Below are 21977 nucleotides of genomic sequence, written 5' to 3' on the forward strand. Positions count from 1 at the left end.
CGGATGATGATGGTGACAGTGTGGTGATGTGGTGTTAAAAAAAAAAAAAAAAAAAAAAAAAAACCGCTCTGGAGCCGTGGTGTTATTCCCGCCCGCTGCACCGTGCGTGTCTCGGCGAGGCGATGTTTGACTTCAAATGCCATATTTAGGAGAAAAAATCGCTTGATCGCTTTGAGTGACTGCGTCGGCGACGAATGGCGTCGCGCGATTTGGGAGGGAGGGAGGGAAGGAGGGGGGGGGACGCTCGAACTCCCAGACGAGGGAGCGCGCGCGGGGCCAATGGCAGCGCAGAGCTCGTGTGTGCATAAGCGGTGGAGGGGAGCTACTCCGGGTATACTTCCGCGTCCGATGCGTGTTCGTGTGTAGGTTGAATGGATGAAACGGAGAGAGCGGAGAGGTATAGGCATGCTGTGATACGGCCCTATATATTCGCCGGCAGGACTATCTTCCTTTTAAAGACAACCTCCTCCTCGCATTGGTTTCCACTCAGTGATGTCGCGTATTTGTGTGGCGCACCTGTAAAGAGCGAGACAGGCAGAAGCCGGCTTTTTTAATTATTTGATTCCTTTTATTTCTTCTGTTCCGTTTTTTTTTTCCTTTTGTTTCATGCATTTGCTGAAAGGAACTCATTTCTGTGTTTTGATTTAATAAATATTTCATTTCCTCCATTTTATCTTGTTTGTGTTGGCTTTTTATGTTTCCAAGTTTGAACTAAAGAGAGCGGAATCCATCATTTTACAAGCTATTGGTGTGCCAGGTGTTTTTCATTCAGAGATTGTTTGCCCTAAAGGACGTCCATAACTTTCATTTGTAGAAACGGTAAGATATTTTTTACACATTTGCTCATTCACCTCAGACATTTTGAACATCGAGATTTTTTAACCTGTGTCCATCCTAGAGCAGACCATGCATCCACTGTGTAGTCTCAGGCTTATCTTTCTTGCATGTGAACGCGATGGGGAAGTCACCGTGATGCATTCATGTTTCCACTGACGGCTGATGATTTTTTTTTTTTTCTTCTTCTCCCCACAACTCTGAATTGCGGTGCCTTGGCAATATTACACGACAGGATGAGGAAGGCTACATGTGCTCGGTTCAGATATCGTCCCAGGGTCTCAGACATGGACGGACGCATTTATTGCTCCAGTGTGTAGAAATATAGGCCTTTGGCAGAGTGCTGAAACGTGGGATCCGCATAGTAGTCGCTTATTTCACCGCATCTTAAGTGAAAACGTTATCATGTTGGAGATATTAGACCACCAGCACTGTTCTTGTATGCAGAATTTTACATTAGGGAATTAAATAATAGCTTCAGTGAACAAATGAGCCAAATTTACTTGATTTTTTTGTGATCTGAGCTGTTTTTATCAACATGAAAACTTGCATTTTTGTGGGATATAAATTTAAAAACATGGTCACATAAATGTGACTCAAACCAACTGGCTTTTTATTAGCCTATATGGCTGAAGATTAAGCGTAACTCTCTTAAAAAGCATCCCTGCTATATAGGTTAAGTGCAGCCTGTGTGTTGCACTACTTGGAGTTGCTGGATGATATTCTGTAAGTTCTGCTGTCGTGGGCATGCTTGGATGGAAATGCTGAATTTAAATGCAGGTGTAAATTGTAAATTCTTGAAACACCACTCTGGATCTGCATCCTAATCTTTTTTTCCACGCAAGAGGCAACTTATAATTCTCATTTTAATAGATTTTGATCTTTTTATAGGCTACTTGTATTCAAACATATGTCTGTTTTGTAGGCGCGGAAAAAGTGACAGAAGGGTCAGTTACCCGAAATAGAAATAGCAATGCTTATTCATTCTCTTAACATCTGCCAAATTCAACTCAAATCTCGATTTTTGCTGGGGTGTCCCTAAACACCCTCAAGGATCGTCGTGACACCCTTGACGCCGCTTTGGGGGCCACAGCTCCGGCAGTGTCACTGTTGTGTGTTTTCCCTTTGCGTTGACAGTTTTCTAGAAAAAGGCACCCAAGGCTGGGTAGCGTGAAGCAGAAGTACACCTGCAGCAAATCAATCAGCTAATAGTGTATTTCCGGGTTTTAGACCGGGTCCTCGCTGATTGGCCGAGGCTCTGATTAGTTTACTTAGGGTGGCCTCGTTCCCGCCACCGCCCCCTTTTTCAACTGCGCATAGACTGCGACCGAAAGTTTGGTATCTGCAGACTTTACATCAATAAATACCCGCTACGCCGACTCAACACCTCAAGGTAAGACACCACGGTGGAACAGTGTGAAAATATTAACTGCCGAAAGCAACTGTAGGCTACTGACAAAAGTCCAACGAAAAAAGGGCATTTAACGAACTAACGTAGCTAGCAAGGTCGCGCAAACGAGCAGCACGCAGAACTTCATTTGAATGATTCGTGTTTTTAACGTGGCGTGACGTTGCACAATGTTATATAGTGTTTAGCTAGCCAAATTAATGGTTGCTGCAATAGCGAGCACAGGCGCAAAAAAAACGTCTTTGTTAGCTAACAGGCAAAATTATGCACATTATGCGTTTGTGATGAGAATTGAGTTGCATGAGCGTGAATTTCAGACACGCCACAGCCGAAAGGACGCTGGCTGTTGTCTAATGGCCGTGCTCGCTAAAGTATTTGCTTTTGGCAATTGTCCAAACCGCTTTTGGCTTGGACAACCACGCTGCTTGCTGGTGCAGCCTTAACTAAGACTAGCATGAAGGTGCAGTTTTAATAAAAGCACATTTTTGGCGATTTAGCATTTGCGTGGTAGCATAATTTGGACTTGGAGTGGCAGGTTGGTCTTGTTGACCGCGGTAGCACAGGTGTTCCTGATGAATCAATTAAGCAAGGCTGCTCTGAGCGCTCCCCCTTCATCCACCTCCCGCTGTAGCTCACCTAATTAGAAAGGCCTCATCTAAAGACAGACTACCTTTTAAAACTCAGCCAGTTTCAAGTCACCTTTACCTGTTTTCCACGGGGTTACAGAAACAATAAATACATGCATGCTCTCATGGAGCAGGTGTGCTTTTTGTGGCACTATCTTACACCGTTTATATTGTTTCCAAAAAGTTAAGACTACAAAATCAGTATTTATTTAGACTGTATGTATTTGTATGTAGTTTGTCATCCATTACAGAGACAGCAGTCTTAATTTATTGCCTGATATCATGATGCTGTTTTGGGTTAAACCAACTCCAGGTAAAGGAGCAGGTGAATTGTAATTTCAGTGCTCAAAGGCTTCACAGACCGCTGCTAGACTGTAATCTGTTGTATAAACAAAAGCATACTCTTCTCTAGTTTGCATTTTGTCGTGCTTATGAACGCATTATATGGCCTTGAATATTAAGCATGAATATGTTGAAGCCACAGGCATCTCGAGTTATAGCTGGCAGTCCGCGGTGAGTAATCTTCAGTCGGTGGGTCATGAAAAGATTGCATATCGTCGAGCCAGCAGCTAAGAGCCTGACCAGTAAATTTACCAGGAGGCTTGCCAACACACAGGACATCTGTGGTCCTGTGGGTGCAGGGGGACAGTCCAGAAAAATGACACGGGGTGCTTTTAAAGGGTGTGATACATTCGGTATTCTTGAGTTTGAAGAGGATTTATAAGTAAGACGTTTACACTTTTAGTGTCTTCTTTACATTTATTTGAAAAAAATCTCAATATTGATTGTACACTATGTGACCAGTAAGAAAGGGCTGGTAGGGCAGATAAAGTAGAATATCATTATTAAATTAGAAATGCAGTATTTGTTGCTAATAAAGTAGTTGGCTGGGTCTGATCAACTAATTAAATATACTACTTTATATGCATTTCTTTATCAAGCTATTTTGCTATTGGTATAAGAGCATGAGAAGATTTTAATTCAAAATAAGTATCATTACAGAGCTCATGACATGTTCAGCTTTATTATAGATGATAGATGCCCACATGTTCCTATTTCTATATGGATATGTTCTGTTTTCAGGCATTTTCCCTCCTCAGTGTTCATGCAGCCTGAACAATTTCTTCAGCCTCTGTGCTGCTCCTGAGAGGGACAAGAGATAAGAGCGGTTGTCTTAATGTATTATTGAGCCCCCACGTTTGCCTTTCTAAATAAAGGCTGCTGACAGAGTGACTAAAATACAGGACAGTGAGTGAACTTCCAAAGGCCACATCACTGCGCTCTGTACAGCAATGTGTGTTGCTGTCAGAACTGGGTTAGTATACAGTGGGTGGCTTTAGCAAAAAAGCAATTTTTGTCCCCATTGTCCTTCTAAAATGTCCATCCCATCCCCCTTTCTTCTCTCGCGGCCTCCCTCTACACTCCCAATGCTGCAGCTGATCCAGTCTGGGCTCTGTGGATACTGCACAGGACTATTTTCATTTGGTCCTTATTGTGTGTTGGCCACAGGGTGGCCCTGCCTCTGCATGTGTGGGTCATTACTGAGGCCCAGCGATGCAGTGTTCTTGACCCTGTCGCTGCATCACAGCAGCTTTTATAGATCACCACATCTCATGCTCTGTATAGGTGTTATGTGCTGAGTGTTGATTAGTGTAGTTTGGCTGTATTAGTGTGTAGGCCTATGGTGGCGAGAAGCAGAGGTAGTGTGAATATACCATGTGGTGTCTAAACAATCCAGACATTTCTTTTTCATTTTAGATCATTGCATTGAAGCTCATAGAAAATGTAATTTTTTTATTATTCACTTGAAATGTCAAAACTTGTGATGAACCTGGTTCTAAATAATCAGTTTCTTAGTTTTAAGCACTCTGACTTTTAAGTTTTAAAAGGTATCAAAAGGTTTGTTTTCTTTCAAGCTGTTTGGTATCAGTGTCGAATATTAAGTCCAGGTTTTAGCATCACGCTGTCAGCTGTTTTTTTTTTTTTATAACATGTGGCCCACACACTTTTTTTTTTTTTTGGTGAAAGCTGATGTGGCAGTATCTGAAAATCAGTGCCTGCTATAGGTTCGACTCTCAATCCAATCTTTGGTAATGTTACTTTTTGACTTTTACCATTAGTATATTGTCTGAGTCCATACATTTGACATTGATAACTCTGTATTAAGTACTTACCAGAGGACCTCTGAGTCAACACGAATCATAATTAATGGTGTTAGAAGAAGCAGTTAATTTGACCATAGCAGACTCAGATTTATTTGTTACTTTTTAATGAAGTAAAGGAATACTGTGTTAACAGCGAAAATATGAAGAGCATTATTTTACACAAGCAATGGCATTTGGATATTTTTACATTGGTTCTCTAACAGCATCAAGCCAGGAAGAATAAAGATGCCTCTGGTCAAAATTTCAGAACAAGTCAATATTGATGAACATGTGTTTCTGTCTCTTGAGCTATGGAAAACTACCCAACTGAATTTTATTTCAGGCGGACTCTGTAGTAAATGTTTTTTTTTCCTACTAACATATCTGGATTATTCCTTTCTCCAGTAGTGTTGGTGAGAAACCGTAAATTTTTACTTCGGAGGCAGACTGCCAATCATAACTCGACATTGCATCACTTTTTAGTATTATTCTGACTGGCGCTGGTGTGAGAGAGCTGCTGCATAACTACCCCGCTCTCAGCCCCATACCCACTGTAGATTTGCTCCTTCAGGACAAACTTTATCAAAGTACTGAGCGTTAGTCTGTGTTGATAGATTCTTTAAATGTTAATCTGCAAACAAAGCTGTCTTGCTTGTAGGAATGGTAGAGCGAATGTACTATTGAAAACACTGAGCATGTATTTAAGGACTTCTGAGCAACACAGTGTCTAAAATACAGGAGTCGTCCATCCAGCATGTGATGGAAATGATGTTCTTAACATTGTGTGCTTAAATATTAACATATTAAAAAAAATTAAGTTATAAAAGGGTATATTTTAGATGCACCAGGGACAAGTACATGGAAATCTAAAAGGGAGATAGGTTAAGATGTACAGATGTTTGGTAAAGCTTAACATCCCGGGGCCATCCTCCCCAGCACTGCCATCGCATTACTCTTTATTTTTCTCATCAAGGTACAAGTATTACTGTATTACAGCATTGGATGTTCTTTCTTCATTTGTCCTTGTACACGTCATTGTGTGGGTAGACTAGTCACATCTGTGTTTTCAGCTGGGATATTTTGAACTGTTACTTGTGGGCTTTTAGTTTTCAAGGACAGTTTAAGTTCTTTATTTGTCATATGCACAGCAACAGTAAAGCAGTTGTTGGCAATGAAATTCGTCTCTCTAAATGAGTAAATGAGAGATGAAATGAAATGAAAATCCAAGACATAAATGGGGTTCTGGTTAATATATAGAAATAAAATGGAATATATAAAATGAATACAGTAGAGGTAAACTGGTGTGTGGTAGTGATGAACAGGTGATGCACAGAGACGTATATACTGTGATTGATGGTTTAATAGCTTGTAAATGTGTCTGAACTGCGACATGTGCAGGCATAAACGGGCAGTATAAGTGTATGTACACATATACATACAAACATAAGGTAAAGTGTACAAGTGCAATGCAAGTAATGAGCTTGAGAGCTGAAGAGAGACGGGCCGTGCATGTCTGTGTGTGCACTCTGGAGTTCTTCACTCTGCAGCTTGTCACGCATACTTGGTCAATTTAATCCTCTGAGGAGCTCGTAGCAGAGATTCGTGCCTCCTCACTTTAAGTGCTCAGTGTCACATCAGAACATGCTGATCTCACTGTTGTCCTCAGGTCCAACTTAAAGAACTTCTGCAGTTACTCAGATCTGTAGATGGGCTTTCTTTTTAAAATTGATTTAATTATTTATGTATGGAAAAGTGATAAAACTTTATTCTACTGCATTTCCCTTCAGTGATCCCATTGTTTTGATCCCATTAAAGGTCTAAATGAAATTAATGATGCAATATGTTTTATGTAATCTCTAGAGGCCTGCTACTGTAAAATATACACCATTTGTTACATATTCTATATCACAAGTATTTGATAAATAGATTTTAGGTATCATTGTACAAAATGTGTGCATATTGGAATGTTTTACTTCCCAATATCGTCATCGGCATCAGCCCCAAAAATCCAGTATCAATCAGGCACTTATAATCTGAAAAAAACAGGCCTTTTCCACCAATGCATAATCAAAATAATCATTTTGTGCAATATAACTGGCAATGTTTTTAAAATATAATTCGGTGTGCTCATACTAGAAGAGGAAAACATAAAATCACTATCAGTGTGCACGCTCAGATATCTGCTGTGCAAGAGTGATAACAGAGTTTAGCGTACTTTGTTGCTGCCTGCCCTTAGTTTAAATCTTTAAAAGAAATCAAACTAAATTGAAAAACTAATACTTGCAAGTATGACAGTCATGTTTGTCAACTTAGAGTATGTTGCTTGATGGCCTTTACTGAAACTTCTGTTACTTGAAACTAAAATGGCAGTCTAAGTGTATCAAGTCACAGTTGCGACTTACAATACGTAATTTGTGTTGAATTTTGTTGTAGAGCTAATGGAGTTTTGGTATTGTTTCTATGGTACATTTAATATACATGTCTATTCCCAGGTACTTGTGCATCAGGAGAGTTTTACAACTGAATGAGATTAGTGCTGCAACCAGTAATTGTTTTCATATGAATTCATTTGTTGATCATTTTTATGATTAGTCAAAAGTGTAGAACTTAGAACTGCTTAATTTATCCAATTAACACAGGGTTCAAAGTTGTTTTTTTACTTGCCCCTATACAAATTGTTTTATTTATCAGTGGTAATCAAATAACAAATATTAAAGTTAGTTGTGATGTTAAATATTTAAGTAAATAAGTCAGAACAAAGACAGTGCGTTACAGATGCGACCAACAAACATTCTTGCATACATAAAATATTAACTTCTGTTATCAGGATGAGCTTCAGCTCACAAAGGTCTTTTTCTGCCACCATTTTCTCGTGAATGCCCGCTCAGTACTGCACATGTGCGACTCTCAATAGGGATAAGAAAGAAGTGAGATGGCTCACCTCTTAGCTACTTCCATCATTTTACTTGTCCCAGGCAATTTCATTGTTGCGCTCTGCTTGCAGGTCAAACCCTGAATATATTCAGTTAATGATATAAAAGAAAAGTATAAAATGCACACATTTGAGGGCCTGGATTGATCATCCATCCAGTTTCCAGGAGGAGTCTCCAGGAGAGTGGATGGATGATCAATAAATTGACTAATTAGTTTAGCTCTGAACAGGATTCAGGTATGAAATGCTATCAGCGGGTGATTGATTCCGTATCAGTTAATTTACAGCTGTACTTCAAGAGAGTTTGATCAGCGGTGAAATCTTGCTTTCAAACACCCACTCAAAGTCACTTTTCCATGTAATTAATTAGCACAATCAGTGAGCTGCAAAAGCAGAGCCAGCACAACCAGCTTCAGAGGTTGTAGGATGATGTGTGGCTTAGGCACAAACGTATAGTAACTGCATGTAAAGTTATTGCTCAGCCATGTCATTAGTTTCTTCTTTTTGCATATTGTCATTGTGACGGTATGGATAACTTTTAGCTTGTGTTTAAGGTCAAAAGTGTTTTGTGTTTGCTTTGGAAATCTCTGCATTCTCCTCATAGTAACACTGCGTGCAGAGGCTTCTCTCCCCCTTGTGAGCAGGCTGTGGGATCTGAGAGTACCAATAACTAAACACGCTACACTTTAATGAGTCCTAAAAGGCAGCCTGCTCAGTCGGGTAAAAGTGTGGAGGTGGATGGGTTTATCTTAGCAATGATGGGGAAACAAAAAAAGAACCTCGTGGTCTTTATCTGGGGCTGGTTTCTGACGAAAACTGTGAGGCAAGGCCTCTAGGGAAACGAGCAGCACCGCACTCAAATGCCTGCACTAAAAGAAGGCTGCTGGCTGGCTGCACGCAGTGAAAGCCTTGACTGTAATTTTTGGGGAGCGGCGTCTTGCCAAGCCTTCTCTTCCAAGTGTTTATCTAATGAAATATTTCTGCCTTGTGGCACTATCTCAAGCGGGACAATAGCCAATGTTTGTGCTTTGTACTTAGAATAAAAGGTGAAACATATGAAATGAAGATTGAAGGAAGTCATTTTTCCTCAACAATATGTTCTCCTGTGGCCTGCTTTTCTCTCTGTTACTCTGCACGTGGGGGAGGCTGCTTGTGGAGCCGATAACTGCTTAGGATTGCATTTTTTGGCATGTGAGAAACATTGGCTGAATATCTCTTAGGTTTTTGAAATGTCTGTCTTTGTGCCCATTTTGTCGCGTTAACAAAACCACTAAAAGTTAACATGTGAAAGCACTACTTACATTTTACAGTCATCCAGTGGTTTTATACTTTGAGACAAATAACAGATGGAAAGAGCAGCAGGGGTGTTCAGTTGACCTGTAAAGTTCAAGCCCCCATCTGTGCGTGACTGGGATGCTTGCAGTGTATTTGGTGTAGATGTTGACTGTACTTGCTTCAATTAGTGTTGCTTTAATCAGTTGAAGTTGGAAACTGATGAGCAATCTTTTGATATGATTGGTATTGTTTTTGCTGCACTTGCAGAATATTAATAGGGAGTAACCTGGGGCTGTCTGGAGTAGAGCAAGTATGATAATTCAGAAGTATGCGGTTTATGATGCCACAGACAAGTTCATTGTAGTATACCAAGTATATCATTGCCTGCGGCCTTCTAGCCTTCACCTGTAGTGGAAAGAGTACACGCAGCAGTTTGTTTACTACTACACTACTATCAGTCTTCTCTATATGGAGCAAGTTTTATTTATCCTTTGTAACTGAGATAAGGATTCTCTCCTCTTCCGGTTTCCATCATGGGACTTTATTTCATAGAAAATATATATGGTGGTTAGTGGCGAGAGATAGATATAGTTTCTTGATACAGTTTGAATTGTGTCCTGAATTACACATATGATGTTTGACAATTTAAAAGATAATTTTGTAAGTCAAAGTTACAATTTATCTTGAAGACACTAAAGTACCATTAGTGTCTTTTTGTCTTTTTAAATTATCTTTTAAATTGTAAACTATGTCGTCTTGCACAATATACACACAACAACATGGCTGCCACCTTGTCACAGAGAGTATTCAAAAAGTTGAAAATCACAGTCAAAAGTGTGGCTATATTGACTCGTGCAGTTATACGAAAGGAGAGTTTTGTTACTAACTAATATACTCATCGGCTCTACAAGATTTAATAATGTGTATGTGCATATATCAGCATCTGTAGTCGACCAAAGAGAGAGAATAGGATATGAGAATATGGATAAAATCCATCATTGTGTGATGTGATTTTATTAGTGTTTATATGGGTTAAAGACATATTCCGGTTCCAAGGTATACAAGGTATGATATAAATCCCTAAAATACACATATATATAACATTATCTGGCAATTTAATTCAGGGAATCATATCTCCTGAGCATGAGAGAGCAACAGCATGGTAGAAGTTGTGTTTATACCTCGACGTGTTGCAGCAATTAACACTTGTAGTCAGCGGCTGTCCATCTAATGTTTCTAGTTCACTGCTTTAGCTCCTTTTACCTTCTCTTTGCATGTTGAAAAGAGACGTCTAAGTGCCTTGCTGGCAAGGTTTTGATGCTTGCCATTATTTGTACATCTTGCAGTTGCTTTTCAAAACACAAGCTACATAGGCTTGACAGGAGATTGGGTAACACGTGAGGATGGTAAAGCAATGTAAAGACGCAGGTAACTGTAGTTATCTCAGCTTGCTTTTATTAAAGCTGATTTGCGTAATGCCTACTAGCATACTTCTCACTGGCCTTGGACAATAAATTGTCCTTGTTGAGACTTTGAATGTTGCCATAATATTCTGTTGTTTGTCTTCCACGTGGCGATCATATACACTCATCAGGGGTCATTGTTCCTGCCAATGAATGAAATGTATTTGTGGTAATACTGTAGGTCATGCGGGCTGAAGCTGTTTGCTGTATGGCTCCAGTTTCTATTTTTGCATGGGTTATGTAGTCAGTGTGGTTTGACCTTGGTTTAGGGACAGGCCAGTGAATCAAGTGAGTCATGTATTTGCACTTGAGCACTGCAACACTGGCAATGCGGTCCGTCTACAGTACATAAAGAAGCCTGAAAACAGTGACGGTAAAGATGGATTTATTTCTTGAAACGGATGTAAAGCTAGAAAAACTCCATGTACATTACACAGAAATGTCTCCCCAACACCCAAGTAATGTTGGTCTGAATGTTCAACTTTTACAGTATAGATTATTTATTGGACTTTTCAGTCATCTTCACATTTTATTAGTGTAGTAAAACGGCTCCTGTAGAGCGTCATTGTGCCAGTTTTATCATTTTCATTTTGAATGACTCCAGAAATCATTTTCTGTGTTTTAAAATGTCAAAAATAAAGACAAATGCACGACTTAAAATTGCATTTTTGTCAGACCATCAGTTAAAAAAGATATTAAATTAACAGTATGAATCACAAGAGCAGCAAATCTCATTGTCAAGTTTAGTTATATGCCCTAACACAGAACAAGTCAGTCAGTAGGCACAGTTACTGTAAAGCAGCAAGCTGTTAAGGCAGTTGCAGTGTATTTTCATGGGTGCACCGAGGAATATGTGCATTACACCAATTTACACATGGCTTCTGATCTGCCACATATCGGCCAACACTGAAATAAGCATATTGTCACCAACAGCAACAATGTTTGATTCAGACAGGGATGCACTGTTGTGAGAAGGTTCTCACACAGGCACTCGAATACAACTGAATGGAGATTCGTTCTTGTTACTACCTTGATATGGAGTATGAGGCGATAAGTGAACATGTCTAACGGAGTAGTCATCCATTGATCGACTCGTGCATTCAGATTTGACTGAGGAAAAACAAACTGCTTGAAACGCTTTTACAGATGACAAATTATAACCTGTGTCTGACAAGATTGCAATTTTCCATGGATAAATGTGCAAAGTGGATGCTTTGCGTCAGACTTACGGGCTTTAAAAAACTGTGCTTCAAATGAGGATGGACAGAAATTATCGATGATCCAAATTTTAGGTCCCATAATAATATCTATCTGCCAATACATATTATTTCAGCCATTTTTGGGACCCTTGGAGAGAATTTGAAATTAAAAACAAGCTATTGGCAACATGTTATGATGATGCACGCAAACCCTTCTGTTCTTTACAGTCCTGATTAGTGTGCTCTGTGCTCAGACGCAGGCATATTTTCCCTATTGATGTTGATGTTCCCTATTTGTTCTATGCAGTCTAATTATGCTCTTAGCAGTGTTATTTATCTTGATATTTACATCTTTTTGCTCTAAGTACATTTTTAGTCAAGCTATCACAGTGGACTCTAATCACACACACTCACAGTACACCTCCAGTTTTTCACACTTGGATAAGCTGAGGTCGTAATTATTTTCGACTTGAATCAGAATCCAGAGCGGATCTACAGCTGTTTGATCCGACTGACACCGAGCTGTTTGCTGCAATTTGTCAGTGCACGTGCATTTATGTATATGATGATGCACGGCACAACCAATCGCTGCATCTGACAGTGACAGCTGAGCTGTGACAGTGTCGTAACACAATTAACAGACCGAGAAATGCAGCAAACGAAGAAGCTGCTTGTTCAAAAACTCAAAGATGATCCCCTTCAATCATGACAGCTGCACTGACTTTATATAGTCGAGATTTAAAATACGTCTAGGACTAAAATATTGTAGAAATAAATAAATAAAACGACTGAGGGAGGATGTGTGAAATCTCCAGTACACAGTATATGTTTATCGACACTTGCATATACTTCAAAGAACGTGCACAGAACAGTATATTTTACATAGTAGGCAAAAGGCAGTGCAATCAAGATGGCATAAAGAATTCAATCTCTTCTTCTGGCTTACTGAAATAATAAGGAAATGTAAGATTTAATGTTTTTGATTTGTATATTATCCAGCTCTCTGTCTGAGTTTGGCTATGCACTTACTGTAGTTTGAGATGCTCTCCACTAAGAAATATTGATCAGGTTTATTGGGTTAAACCTGTCCATCTGACAGTTGCTGTGCAGTTTTTCATCACTTGAGTAGAGAAAATCCATTTGCATTTGAGTTATGGCAAGTTGACATTTTCACTGGATGCAACCAAGACGGTGGAACAAATCATAAATGGGACACTTCGTGCTCAGTTATCTGTGCTGTATATTTGGATGGTTTTGAAAAGCATGCAGCCTAAAGATCCTCTATAATCAATAGTAAAACTTTAATTTACCAATACATAATGCACATGTGTAACAGTAGCATTAACATAATGTCTGTATAGGTATAGTAGACTGAAGTGGTTGTTAAGCCGCATAATAAGGAAATGAAAACTGTTTGGAACAAGCTGAATTGTGTCGGAGCATTCATACTGCCTTTGCATTTTTGTTTTCCTGACATTGCGGTGTTTGTCAGTTTATTTTGACTAGGGTTAACACAACATTGAAGGAGGTTTAGGCACAGGGTTTCACCCATGGATCCAATAAGGGAAAATGTGGATACAGCATCAAAGGTCGAGCCCCGTATATTCCTATAAAACCTGCTCAGTGATGAATGAAGCCAAAAAGTTTGACTTCCTGGTTGTAAAGTTACCTGAATCTTGCGCATAGATTCTGTATGGTGACCCCTAGAGTGTGCCTACTAGAGACTTCCAGTGGTCGTGCTCCTAACTTCCAGTTTAGCCATCCACTGACATGAATGGAAATATAACTATTTAATGGTGTGGTCCCTTGAGACTGTTCAAATGTCAGCAGACAGAATGAAAGAAATTCTGATCGTCATTTCGCAGGGGCTGTGACGCTAAAAAAAAAAATGTATCCAGCATTTCACAGCTGCTTCTTTGACAATGTAAGCTTATGGAGAAAAGTCTTTAATTACATTATGACAGTTTGGCCAGTATGTCAAACAAAGCTTCAAAGCTGTTCCTGGAGGCTTTTCACCCAGGAAATTGATCAACAGAGGTGATGAGCTTATAAGCATGCAATCATTTCCTATGATGCTAGCAGAGGTGTTTGTCATTTCAGGCGAGGTGGGTTGCCTCCTCTCAGAAACCCTGTGAGAAACCTTTTTGTGAAGTGGACAAGTCAAATCAGCACCTGACCCACATTTTTAATAACAAAGTGGACAGCAGTTCAAAATTATGATTTTAATTGTCAAATGTGGTCAATTTTGTACTTAACTATTGTGGACAAATACATTTTTAAGAAAGTATAACAAATACCCTTTAATTGTTTGAACAGTAATGTCAACATGATCTAGTTTTGATTTTTTTTTTTTTTTTTTGTTAATTTTACCTGTTTATTAGTAATTTGATGCATGTTGAACTGGTGTAGCTTTTTACCTACTTTGTCACGGCCATTTAAGTTGGATATAAGCCTTAAGTTATTGCCTTTATTTGTGAACTCAGGCTTCTCATCTCATCATGATGACTTGAACCAGTTGTCAGTTGTTTGTTTTCAAAGTATGAGCATATTAAGGCTTGTGGGAAACTTGTCGATAATTTCAATATGGATATTTGCAGTTCTGATGCTGTGAGAGCTGAAGTGCAGTATGTGTCAGCGTAACTTAAGCATCAGCTCTTTTGCTGGATGAGAGCAATCTGAGTGGACCGATTGATTTTTGCTTTCCAATTTCAGTGATCATCTTTGTGCAGCTTTCCCATTCATTTAACCAATTGCCATTCCTCATGCTTACTGTCAGTGTTGTTGTGGCCAGGTTTCTCTCTCGACTGTACACTCTACATTTCTCGGTTCTGCTGTTTGCTCCTTACTGAAGATGTATTGTGACTGAGTGAAACATTGCCTTTTGCTTCTCTCTGGTTTAAGCCAAACTGCATGGACAGCTAGTTCAAAAAAAAAAATAGCCTCCTCCTCCTCCCCCCAACAATGACATGTGATCACATCTGACTGTTGCTTTGTTCTTGTTGATCTAACATGAAGTACTTTTTGTGTCCACATTTTCAGACGGCAACTCCAAACTAACATGGCAGTCAGACTGTGCGATGTGGCTTCTCTGCTTAGAAGTGGTTCGTGGGCGCCTGAGCCTTGGACTGGGGTCTGTGGCACTTCTTTTTTTTAAATCACTTGGCCAGAAGGCCTGCTTTTTGTCTGTGCTCAGGCCATACCAATGACATTAGCCAGATATTTTGATGCTCAAATCAAAGTCATCACATGTTTAATTTGGAATTTGGGCATTTTTGGGTTTTGTTTACGATAAGCTCGCTAATGTTTGACTGTATTGGTATGGTCTCAACATGTCTGCTCCTGTCTACTGATATATTTATCTTATAGAAAACTATATTAAATTATAGCTTTTTTGGCCTTTGTGCACAAATTAGTCAAAATGTGATAGAAGAACATGCACAGTGGTGTGATTTTACTGATCAGCGCATGGTGAACGTGTTAATAAAGGATGACTCTTCATACATTAACTTGTTGCTGGTTGTCTTAACTGATTACCACATCATTTAATGCCTGTTGTCCGATGCTAGCATACTGATGGCTGCAGATTTGGTGCTGTTATAGGCTTTGCATATCTAGCTTATTTTGCCGAAATTAAATGTTTCACTTTGGTCGCCACATTTAACTTTGAAAGATATGTTTAAACATGCCACTTACCAACTTTAATACTGCTTTATCAATTGTTGAGCTTCTGACAGATTAATAGACCATCACATTGCTTTCTCAGTAGAAAGTCTCTTCTGTTTGCCCAGAAACAAAAGCAGCAATCATGAATAGTAGAGAAGGAATTCATTGTGCTTTTTTTTGTTTAAAACAATTCTCAACTGTATTTACTTTCCCCATCTGTGGTAGTGATGTAAGATGTAACATGTTAGATATCTGTGCTAAAGGCACAATTTACATAAAACCTATCCCGACCTGTTCTGGGTAGACAAAGTATTGACCTTTACAGTTTTTAAAGAAGTTAACGACCTATAAGGTTCTGCTATGCTACACAGAAACGGCTGCATGAGGAATCTTTTTTGACACAGCACTGTTACCTGCAAAAAACCTTTCTGATTTAAGTAGAAATCAACAGTTTACCACCAAAACAAATTTCAATGTGTGAAGAGTGTCCTTTTTAACTATGTGCTGCTTTTAGATTTGTTTAGTTTGATCTGCATGTGGTTTTGACTTGATTTTTCTCTGTCTCTTTAGCAGGTAATTGCTGCCATGGAAACACAGCTGTCCAATGGGCCAACTTGCAACAACACAAGCAACGGTCCCTCAACAATCTCAAACAACTGCTCCTCACCTGTAGAGTCAGGGAGCATAGAGGACAGTAAAACTAACTTGATAGTCAACTATCTGCCTCAGAACATGACCCAAGAGGAGCTGAAGAGTTTGTTTGGGAGCATCGGAGAAATTGAATCCTGTAAACTAGTGCGAGACAAAATAACAGGTAACACAACTGTTTTCATTGCTATGGCTGGTTAATGGCTCAGGCCCAACTGGTACTATGTGCTCATTTTGCTATTAAATTGGCACATAATTGGATTCATAATTATTATATAAAACAGATTTAAGTTGGAAATTGTAACATTAATGTTAAACCAAATAATGTATCAGTGGGGCCCTATGAGCAGTATTGTCCGTGTCATAAGCTTGTCTGTTTATGCATGCACAGCATGTGATTTGCTCTTTGTATATTTGACATCTAGCATCATAAATTATGGACCGTCTTACCCCCAATAAATGCAGAGGCCTCTGTTTTGAAAGTCAGCCAATCATTTTGCATCTCATTATGGAGAATATCGGGCACTGTCTTTACATAGTAGCCATTATAAAACCCTCTAAGCAGCAGCATCAGGACTGATTTGAATTACTATTAATACTGCTTTAATATGTAGGATGATACTAGTGCCACAAGCAAAATGGCATTTCCAAAAAAAAACTGAGTGCTAGAGAGGGTTTTCTACTCAAAGAGGGTGTTTAACGATTGGAATTTCAATAGTGTCTTAAATTTAATCTCACTTTTACATTCCTTATATTTGAGCAGGTATCATTTCAGTTTTTATTGGGAGGAATGTAGCTGACATCGCCTATGTGACATGAGCAGGTAGATGATGGCTGAGGCTGCTGGGTTCTTGGCTCTTGCTGTTTTGGTCAAGGTTACTGAGACCTTCCTCCATCTGCTTCTTATAATGCTGACCGATGGTCAGGGACATGAGCCTCTCAGGCCTTTTTAAGGATGTGTGCATGCGTCTCTTTCATTTGCATTTGGTTTCGAGAAATCAACCACTCGGGTGAATAGATCTCTTATTGAGAAGCACTGTTGAACAAAGAGGCTAGAGCTTTAATAATTCTAGATTATCTCTATTCTGGGAATCCAAGGTAGTCACCTCCATTAAATTAACATAGAAGCCACATCGGGCTTTGAATTATTAATGTTTAATATTTCACCATGCTTATGTATAGCTGACCAGTATTCACAGGTCTGTCCTTGCATGGTTGCTACTGGTAATAACAGCCTAAACTCTAAAAATGTTGTGAAGTGTAAAGAGTATGTTTGACTTTGTGCTTCTTGACCACACTATGCTGTCTGGTTTTAGGCTTTCACTATAAAGCATTTCTATCATTGATGCTCCATAAACAAAACTAGAGCTTTTATATTTTATGTCACTGGAAACAAATAGTAGCCGTGGAGGTTGGTGTATTTGTGGGCTCTCGTTATGTATTTACTGAATTTATACTTTTGTCACGCAGCCATGATGAAACTTGTCAAGTGTGTAGTCTTGCATGGAGTAAATGCCCTTGTTTAGCCATGCATACAAGAAATGCATTTGATTGTTAATGTGTGAAATGGCTTGAGCTGAATTGACAAGTGATCCTTGTTTAAAATCGGTGTCGGACACAGTCTGCTTGGGTGATTGAACATAAACATGCTTGATAGGTCGCATATTTAGAGGAACAAGTGTGAACATAGCACTCTCACGTAATTTAAGTGCAAGGAACGGAATAAAAGGGGTTGTTTGAAATCAGCCTGCCCCTGAGGCAATACAGCATGCCCCTATAAAGTGGGGCAGTAGAAATGTAGATTAAGATTCAGCAAGTAACATAACTGAACCTTTTTTCTTTTCTCTTTTTTTAACCAAGAAAACCATTTACTGCAGGCCCTCCAATGACTCTCATTTTTAAAAAGTAACACTTGAAATCAAGTTTTGATCTTTTAGTTGACCTGTAAATGAAGTAACATAAAAAAAGCTTATGAATAAACAAATGTAACCAAAGCGTGGGTTCCTCTATGGTGCTGTGTGTATGTCTGCGTGTTATTTTATAGACGGTTGATTTTAAAAATTGATTTAAAAGCAGAAAAAAAAGGTAATGAGTGGATCCAACCAGACTGCTTAACCTTGTAGACTTTCTCTCCTTTTAATGTTGATTTAGATTTTGGCACCAGCTGGTTGTTTAATGGGCTTGTTTCTTTTACTGGTTTATACATTTAGATGAGTTTGTGAAGTACATTAATCAGCTGCTAATTTTTTTTGAGACTAAAGACTAATATGTCTGGAAATCTAATGCATGTCTGACTAGACTATATTTTATCTGCATACACGGCCACTATACAGGGCCTGTATGTTGGAATAGCTTGCGTTATGCACCTTTCTATAGTCATCTTCAGGGTTGTAAAATGGTCATGTACTCCTCAACCTCTAAAGAAGAAGAAAAAACTTGGGGGCAACTGCAAAAATGTAGTTTAATCACCAAAATTGAATAAAGACTAAAGGAGAGGAAAATAGAAATGATGTTTGTTTTTGGTGTCAACAGCCATTTAATTGAACTACATCATGGTGTCTTCCTTTTCCTGACCAATCCAATCACAAATATATTTTAAGTCAGAATTATTTGCTACCAGGGACAGACATTAGTTGGTGTGTTTCCTCATTTTGAAGTCAGTTTTTTTTAAAAGAACCTTTCAAAAGCACCAGTGTCATTGTCTGCAATATCTGTTTCCCTAATGCTACCTTAGATGGTGTAGTAATTGTTTGTCAGTAGTTTATTCAACTTGTCCTCTGGCTTATGCAGCTATCCTGTTTTAGACAGTCACAGCTGTACAGTTGAATAAGACTGGCGCTTGATCTGTGTTTTTTATGTTTGTGTGTAGCGTTGCAGTCATGTTCATCTCGTGTTGGAGTGTTAGAAAGATGTACGCGTCTGTGAAAACGTGCATGTGTCATGTTAATTTCTAGTTTACACCTTTTACAAAATGGAGCAAGTAATGGAGAGTATAGGATTACACAAGTTGGACTTTGTTTTCAGGATGGGAGATTCTGTTCAATTGGATTAGGGGTGACAGTTGCACCAGCATCTTTAGTGAAACAAAGTGTGTAGATGGATGGGGTCTGCTCCAAAGGCTCTTAGCATCAGTGGTGATCTGATTAGGAGTAATTAGCCTTGTAAAAAACAAATTGCCTTTTTATTAAAGAAATACAAATGCAGCCAGCTGGAAAAGAGTGAGTTCTTAGCTCTCTGGCTGGCAGTAGATACTTCTCAAAGAGGACACCTCAGGGAGGCAAATTTCTTTTTAGGTAAATGTATAAGCTGCTCTGACATAGACAAATTCAAACTTCAAACAAAAAATAGACTCTGGTTCCAGTGCTTGCTCTGAAGGAGTTGCTAAAGTTTCAGCATGCCCATTATTGCTTTGTGTGCTCGGCCAAATTTATTTAGCATGTGTCACAAACCAGTTTCAGTTGTGTTGGGTCACATTTGCAAATTTCAAGATTTACATATCTGCTTTTACATCCCAGGAATAAGAATTTTAAAGCAGGGGAACAATACCTACTGTTGGACAATAGTTTTTGACAATGCAGGCATTAGCAGGCATTATCAATTTGTTCATACAAGCTGCAGTATGGATTGATTATGCTCATCTGCAGTATCTAAGCAGTGGGCTATTATAAAGAAAGCAGTTAAACTAGTATTTTAAATTATTTTTAGCTGATAAGAGCTTGAATTGGGGTGGGAAAAACTGACTTCAAACTCAGTTGGGAAGAAATTAGGCTCTTAATGTTATTCAAAGCCTCCAAGTCATTTCTCAGGAATGATGCTCTGATTTCAATTTCAGCTCTACATAAAACCCTATCCCCTCCAGACTGTGTTGCTTTTGTCTCTCCCTTGGCCCTGTGGCAATGGATTTAAGCCAGCCTACATCTGTGTACTGGTGCTACATCAGATGTTAAGTAATCACCAGAGAGATGCATGCTTCCTCTTTGCTTTAAATGTTCTCGCCTTGGCTGCTGCTGCAGCTTAGTCTTTGTGTCGTTTTCCTCCCACTATGGGCAGCACTAGTCTTGTACTAGAAGCTGGGTGCAGTTCTCAGCATGTCTCCTCGACTCCTTAATGACAACTGAAAGTAAGCAAGTTGTTTGTTATAGGAACATGTTTGCAGCGGATGTAGCGGATACACAGGAAGACATTACTATAAGGGTGTAGTGTGCCCACATACAGCGTGTACAGTAGAGCGAGGCGATGCAGGCAGTTTGCCCTCCAGGCTTAAGTAAAAGTGTCATTTCACCAGCACATTTCAAAGGCTCGGCATGTTTCTCCTGGCTATAACAGTCCCTGAGATGGAAGGTGAAATTAAGTTTATGAACTTTACTTGATCACAGCAGAACAACCCATGAGAGCAGTGACTCATGGTGGTAAGCAAGTATGGATCGCTCAGGTCGTTTAGATGTTTAGTAATGCTTATTTAATAGCAATGGTGAAAATAATATTTAACAGTGGGGGTTCTGTTTTGTAATTTCCTTTTTTATAAAAAAAAAACTTTGTATATTGTCACAGTGTCACACATACACAGATGAAATTGTAATTGCAGTTTGAATTTAATTTGAAAAAGAAAAGGGAACCTTTCTTACGCATACACTGTCAATCATGTCTTGTGGTTAAATTACATTTTGGGGTATATAATAAAGAACTCCATCTAATCTCATCTAAAGTTTCGACAAAATTCAAGTTGCTTATGGACTGTATTAATATGCTGAAGCTGCTTGAGCTAGTGAACTTGACCGGCAGTGAAATTGCAGAGACCCAGCAGTGTGGGTGGAGGAAATTGAATTGCCTCTGTGCACATAAAGAGTGGGTGTCAATCTATTGTACATTTTAGAGATAAACTGTAGAGGGAGGGGGAACACATTGAGCCTCGGCTACTGCACTGTGTCAGAGATGAGTTGGTGTGAAAGCAGAGCCTGTCGTTTTTAATTTGAGATGCACTTGTCAAAGAGTTGGTTTGAGAATTTATTAAAGGTTGTAAGCCAAGTAGATGTTTGTTTGGAACTGGGCTTGTGACCTCCTGTTTTCTTCATGCTCTATCAAATAAGAAATTAAGACAGACTGTTCATCTGTGTGTAGTATTACTGACTCTTTGGCATTGATGCCATTTACCAATAATTCATGAAAGGCAGTGTTGTCCATATTTTGTCTGTGTGCATTTGTCTGACCTTCTTTGTATGTTCTTGTGTCGTGACTGCAGGGCAGAGCCTAGGATATGGGTTTGTGAATTACGTGGACCCAAAGGACGCAGAAAAAGCCATCAATACCTTAAATGGCTTGAGACTTCAGACCAAAACCATCAAGGTAAGATATCATTTCTATTTCTTAATGTAATTATAAACAGACATTGACATGTTTGTTATGTGAAATAAGGAGCCTAATCAGACGGACATATTCAACTCACTGAAATCCGTTACCAAAAATCCAAAATATGCCGTTCTTGTCTAGCTCTCGATGCTGGAGTCGAAGCATAATGAGGCTGGAGAAATGTGGGGTGGAAAGGGAGCCTATTGTTAATCTGGGCACATGCGGCTTCGCCTGGGCCTCAAGTAGAGCAGAACTGTTTCTATGGTTGCATGTGCTGTAGCACTGCTGTATGCCTTTACAGGGAGGTGGCTGCCATTAGCATTCATCAGGCAATGTAGCACTCAATGTGCTGGTGGAAAAACTCATTTGCTTCATATAGTGCTGCAGGATTTGTGGATGGTAGACCCAGATTATTAGATGTGATATTTTACCACAGTGG

At 39.2% G+C, this 21977-nt stretch overlaps 1 protein-coding gene across 4 annotated transcripts in view; it reads left to right on the plus strand.

Moving 5' to 3' along the window:
• Positions 1–325: 325 nt before the first annotated feature.
• elavl2 (ELAV like neuron-specific RNA binding protein 2) overlaps positions 326–21977 on the plus strand; it is a 32502-nt gene continuing 10850 nt past the window's right edge. For 2 of the 4 annotated variants that reach the window (XM_084344960.1, XM_084344963.1), the window contains exons 1-4: positions 2142–2227; positions 14921–15011; positions 16115–16358; positions 21432–21535. In XM_084344960.1, coding sequence (XP_084201086.1) covers positions 14940–15011; positions 16115–16358; positions 21432–21535 — 420 coding nt within the window. In that variant the 5' untranslated portion in view covers positions 2142–2227; positions 14921–14939. Of the gene's footprint in view, positions 820–2141; positions 2228–14920; positions 15012–16114; positions 16359–21431; positions 21536–21977 lie in introns of those variants that run through there. The other 2 variants (XM_084344961.1, XM_084344962.1) reach the window with 2 other exon arrangements.

This window comes from Pagrus pagrus (assembly GCF_965226575.1).
Source record: "Pagrus pagrus genome assembly, chromosome: 22".
Lineage (NCBI taxonomy): Eukaryota > Metazoa > Chordata > Actinopteri > Spariformes > Sparidae > Pagrus > Pagrus pagrus.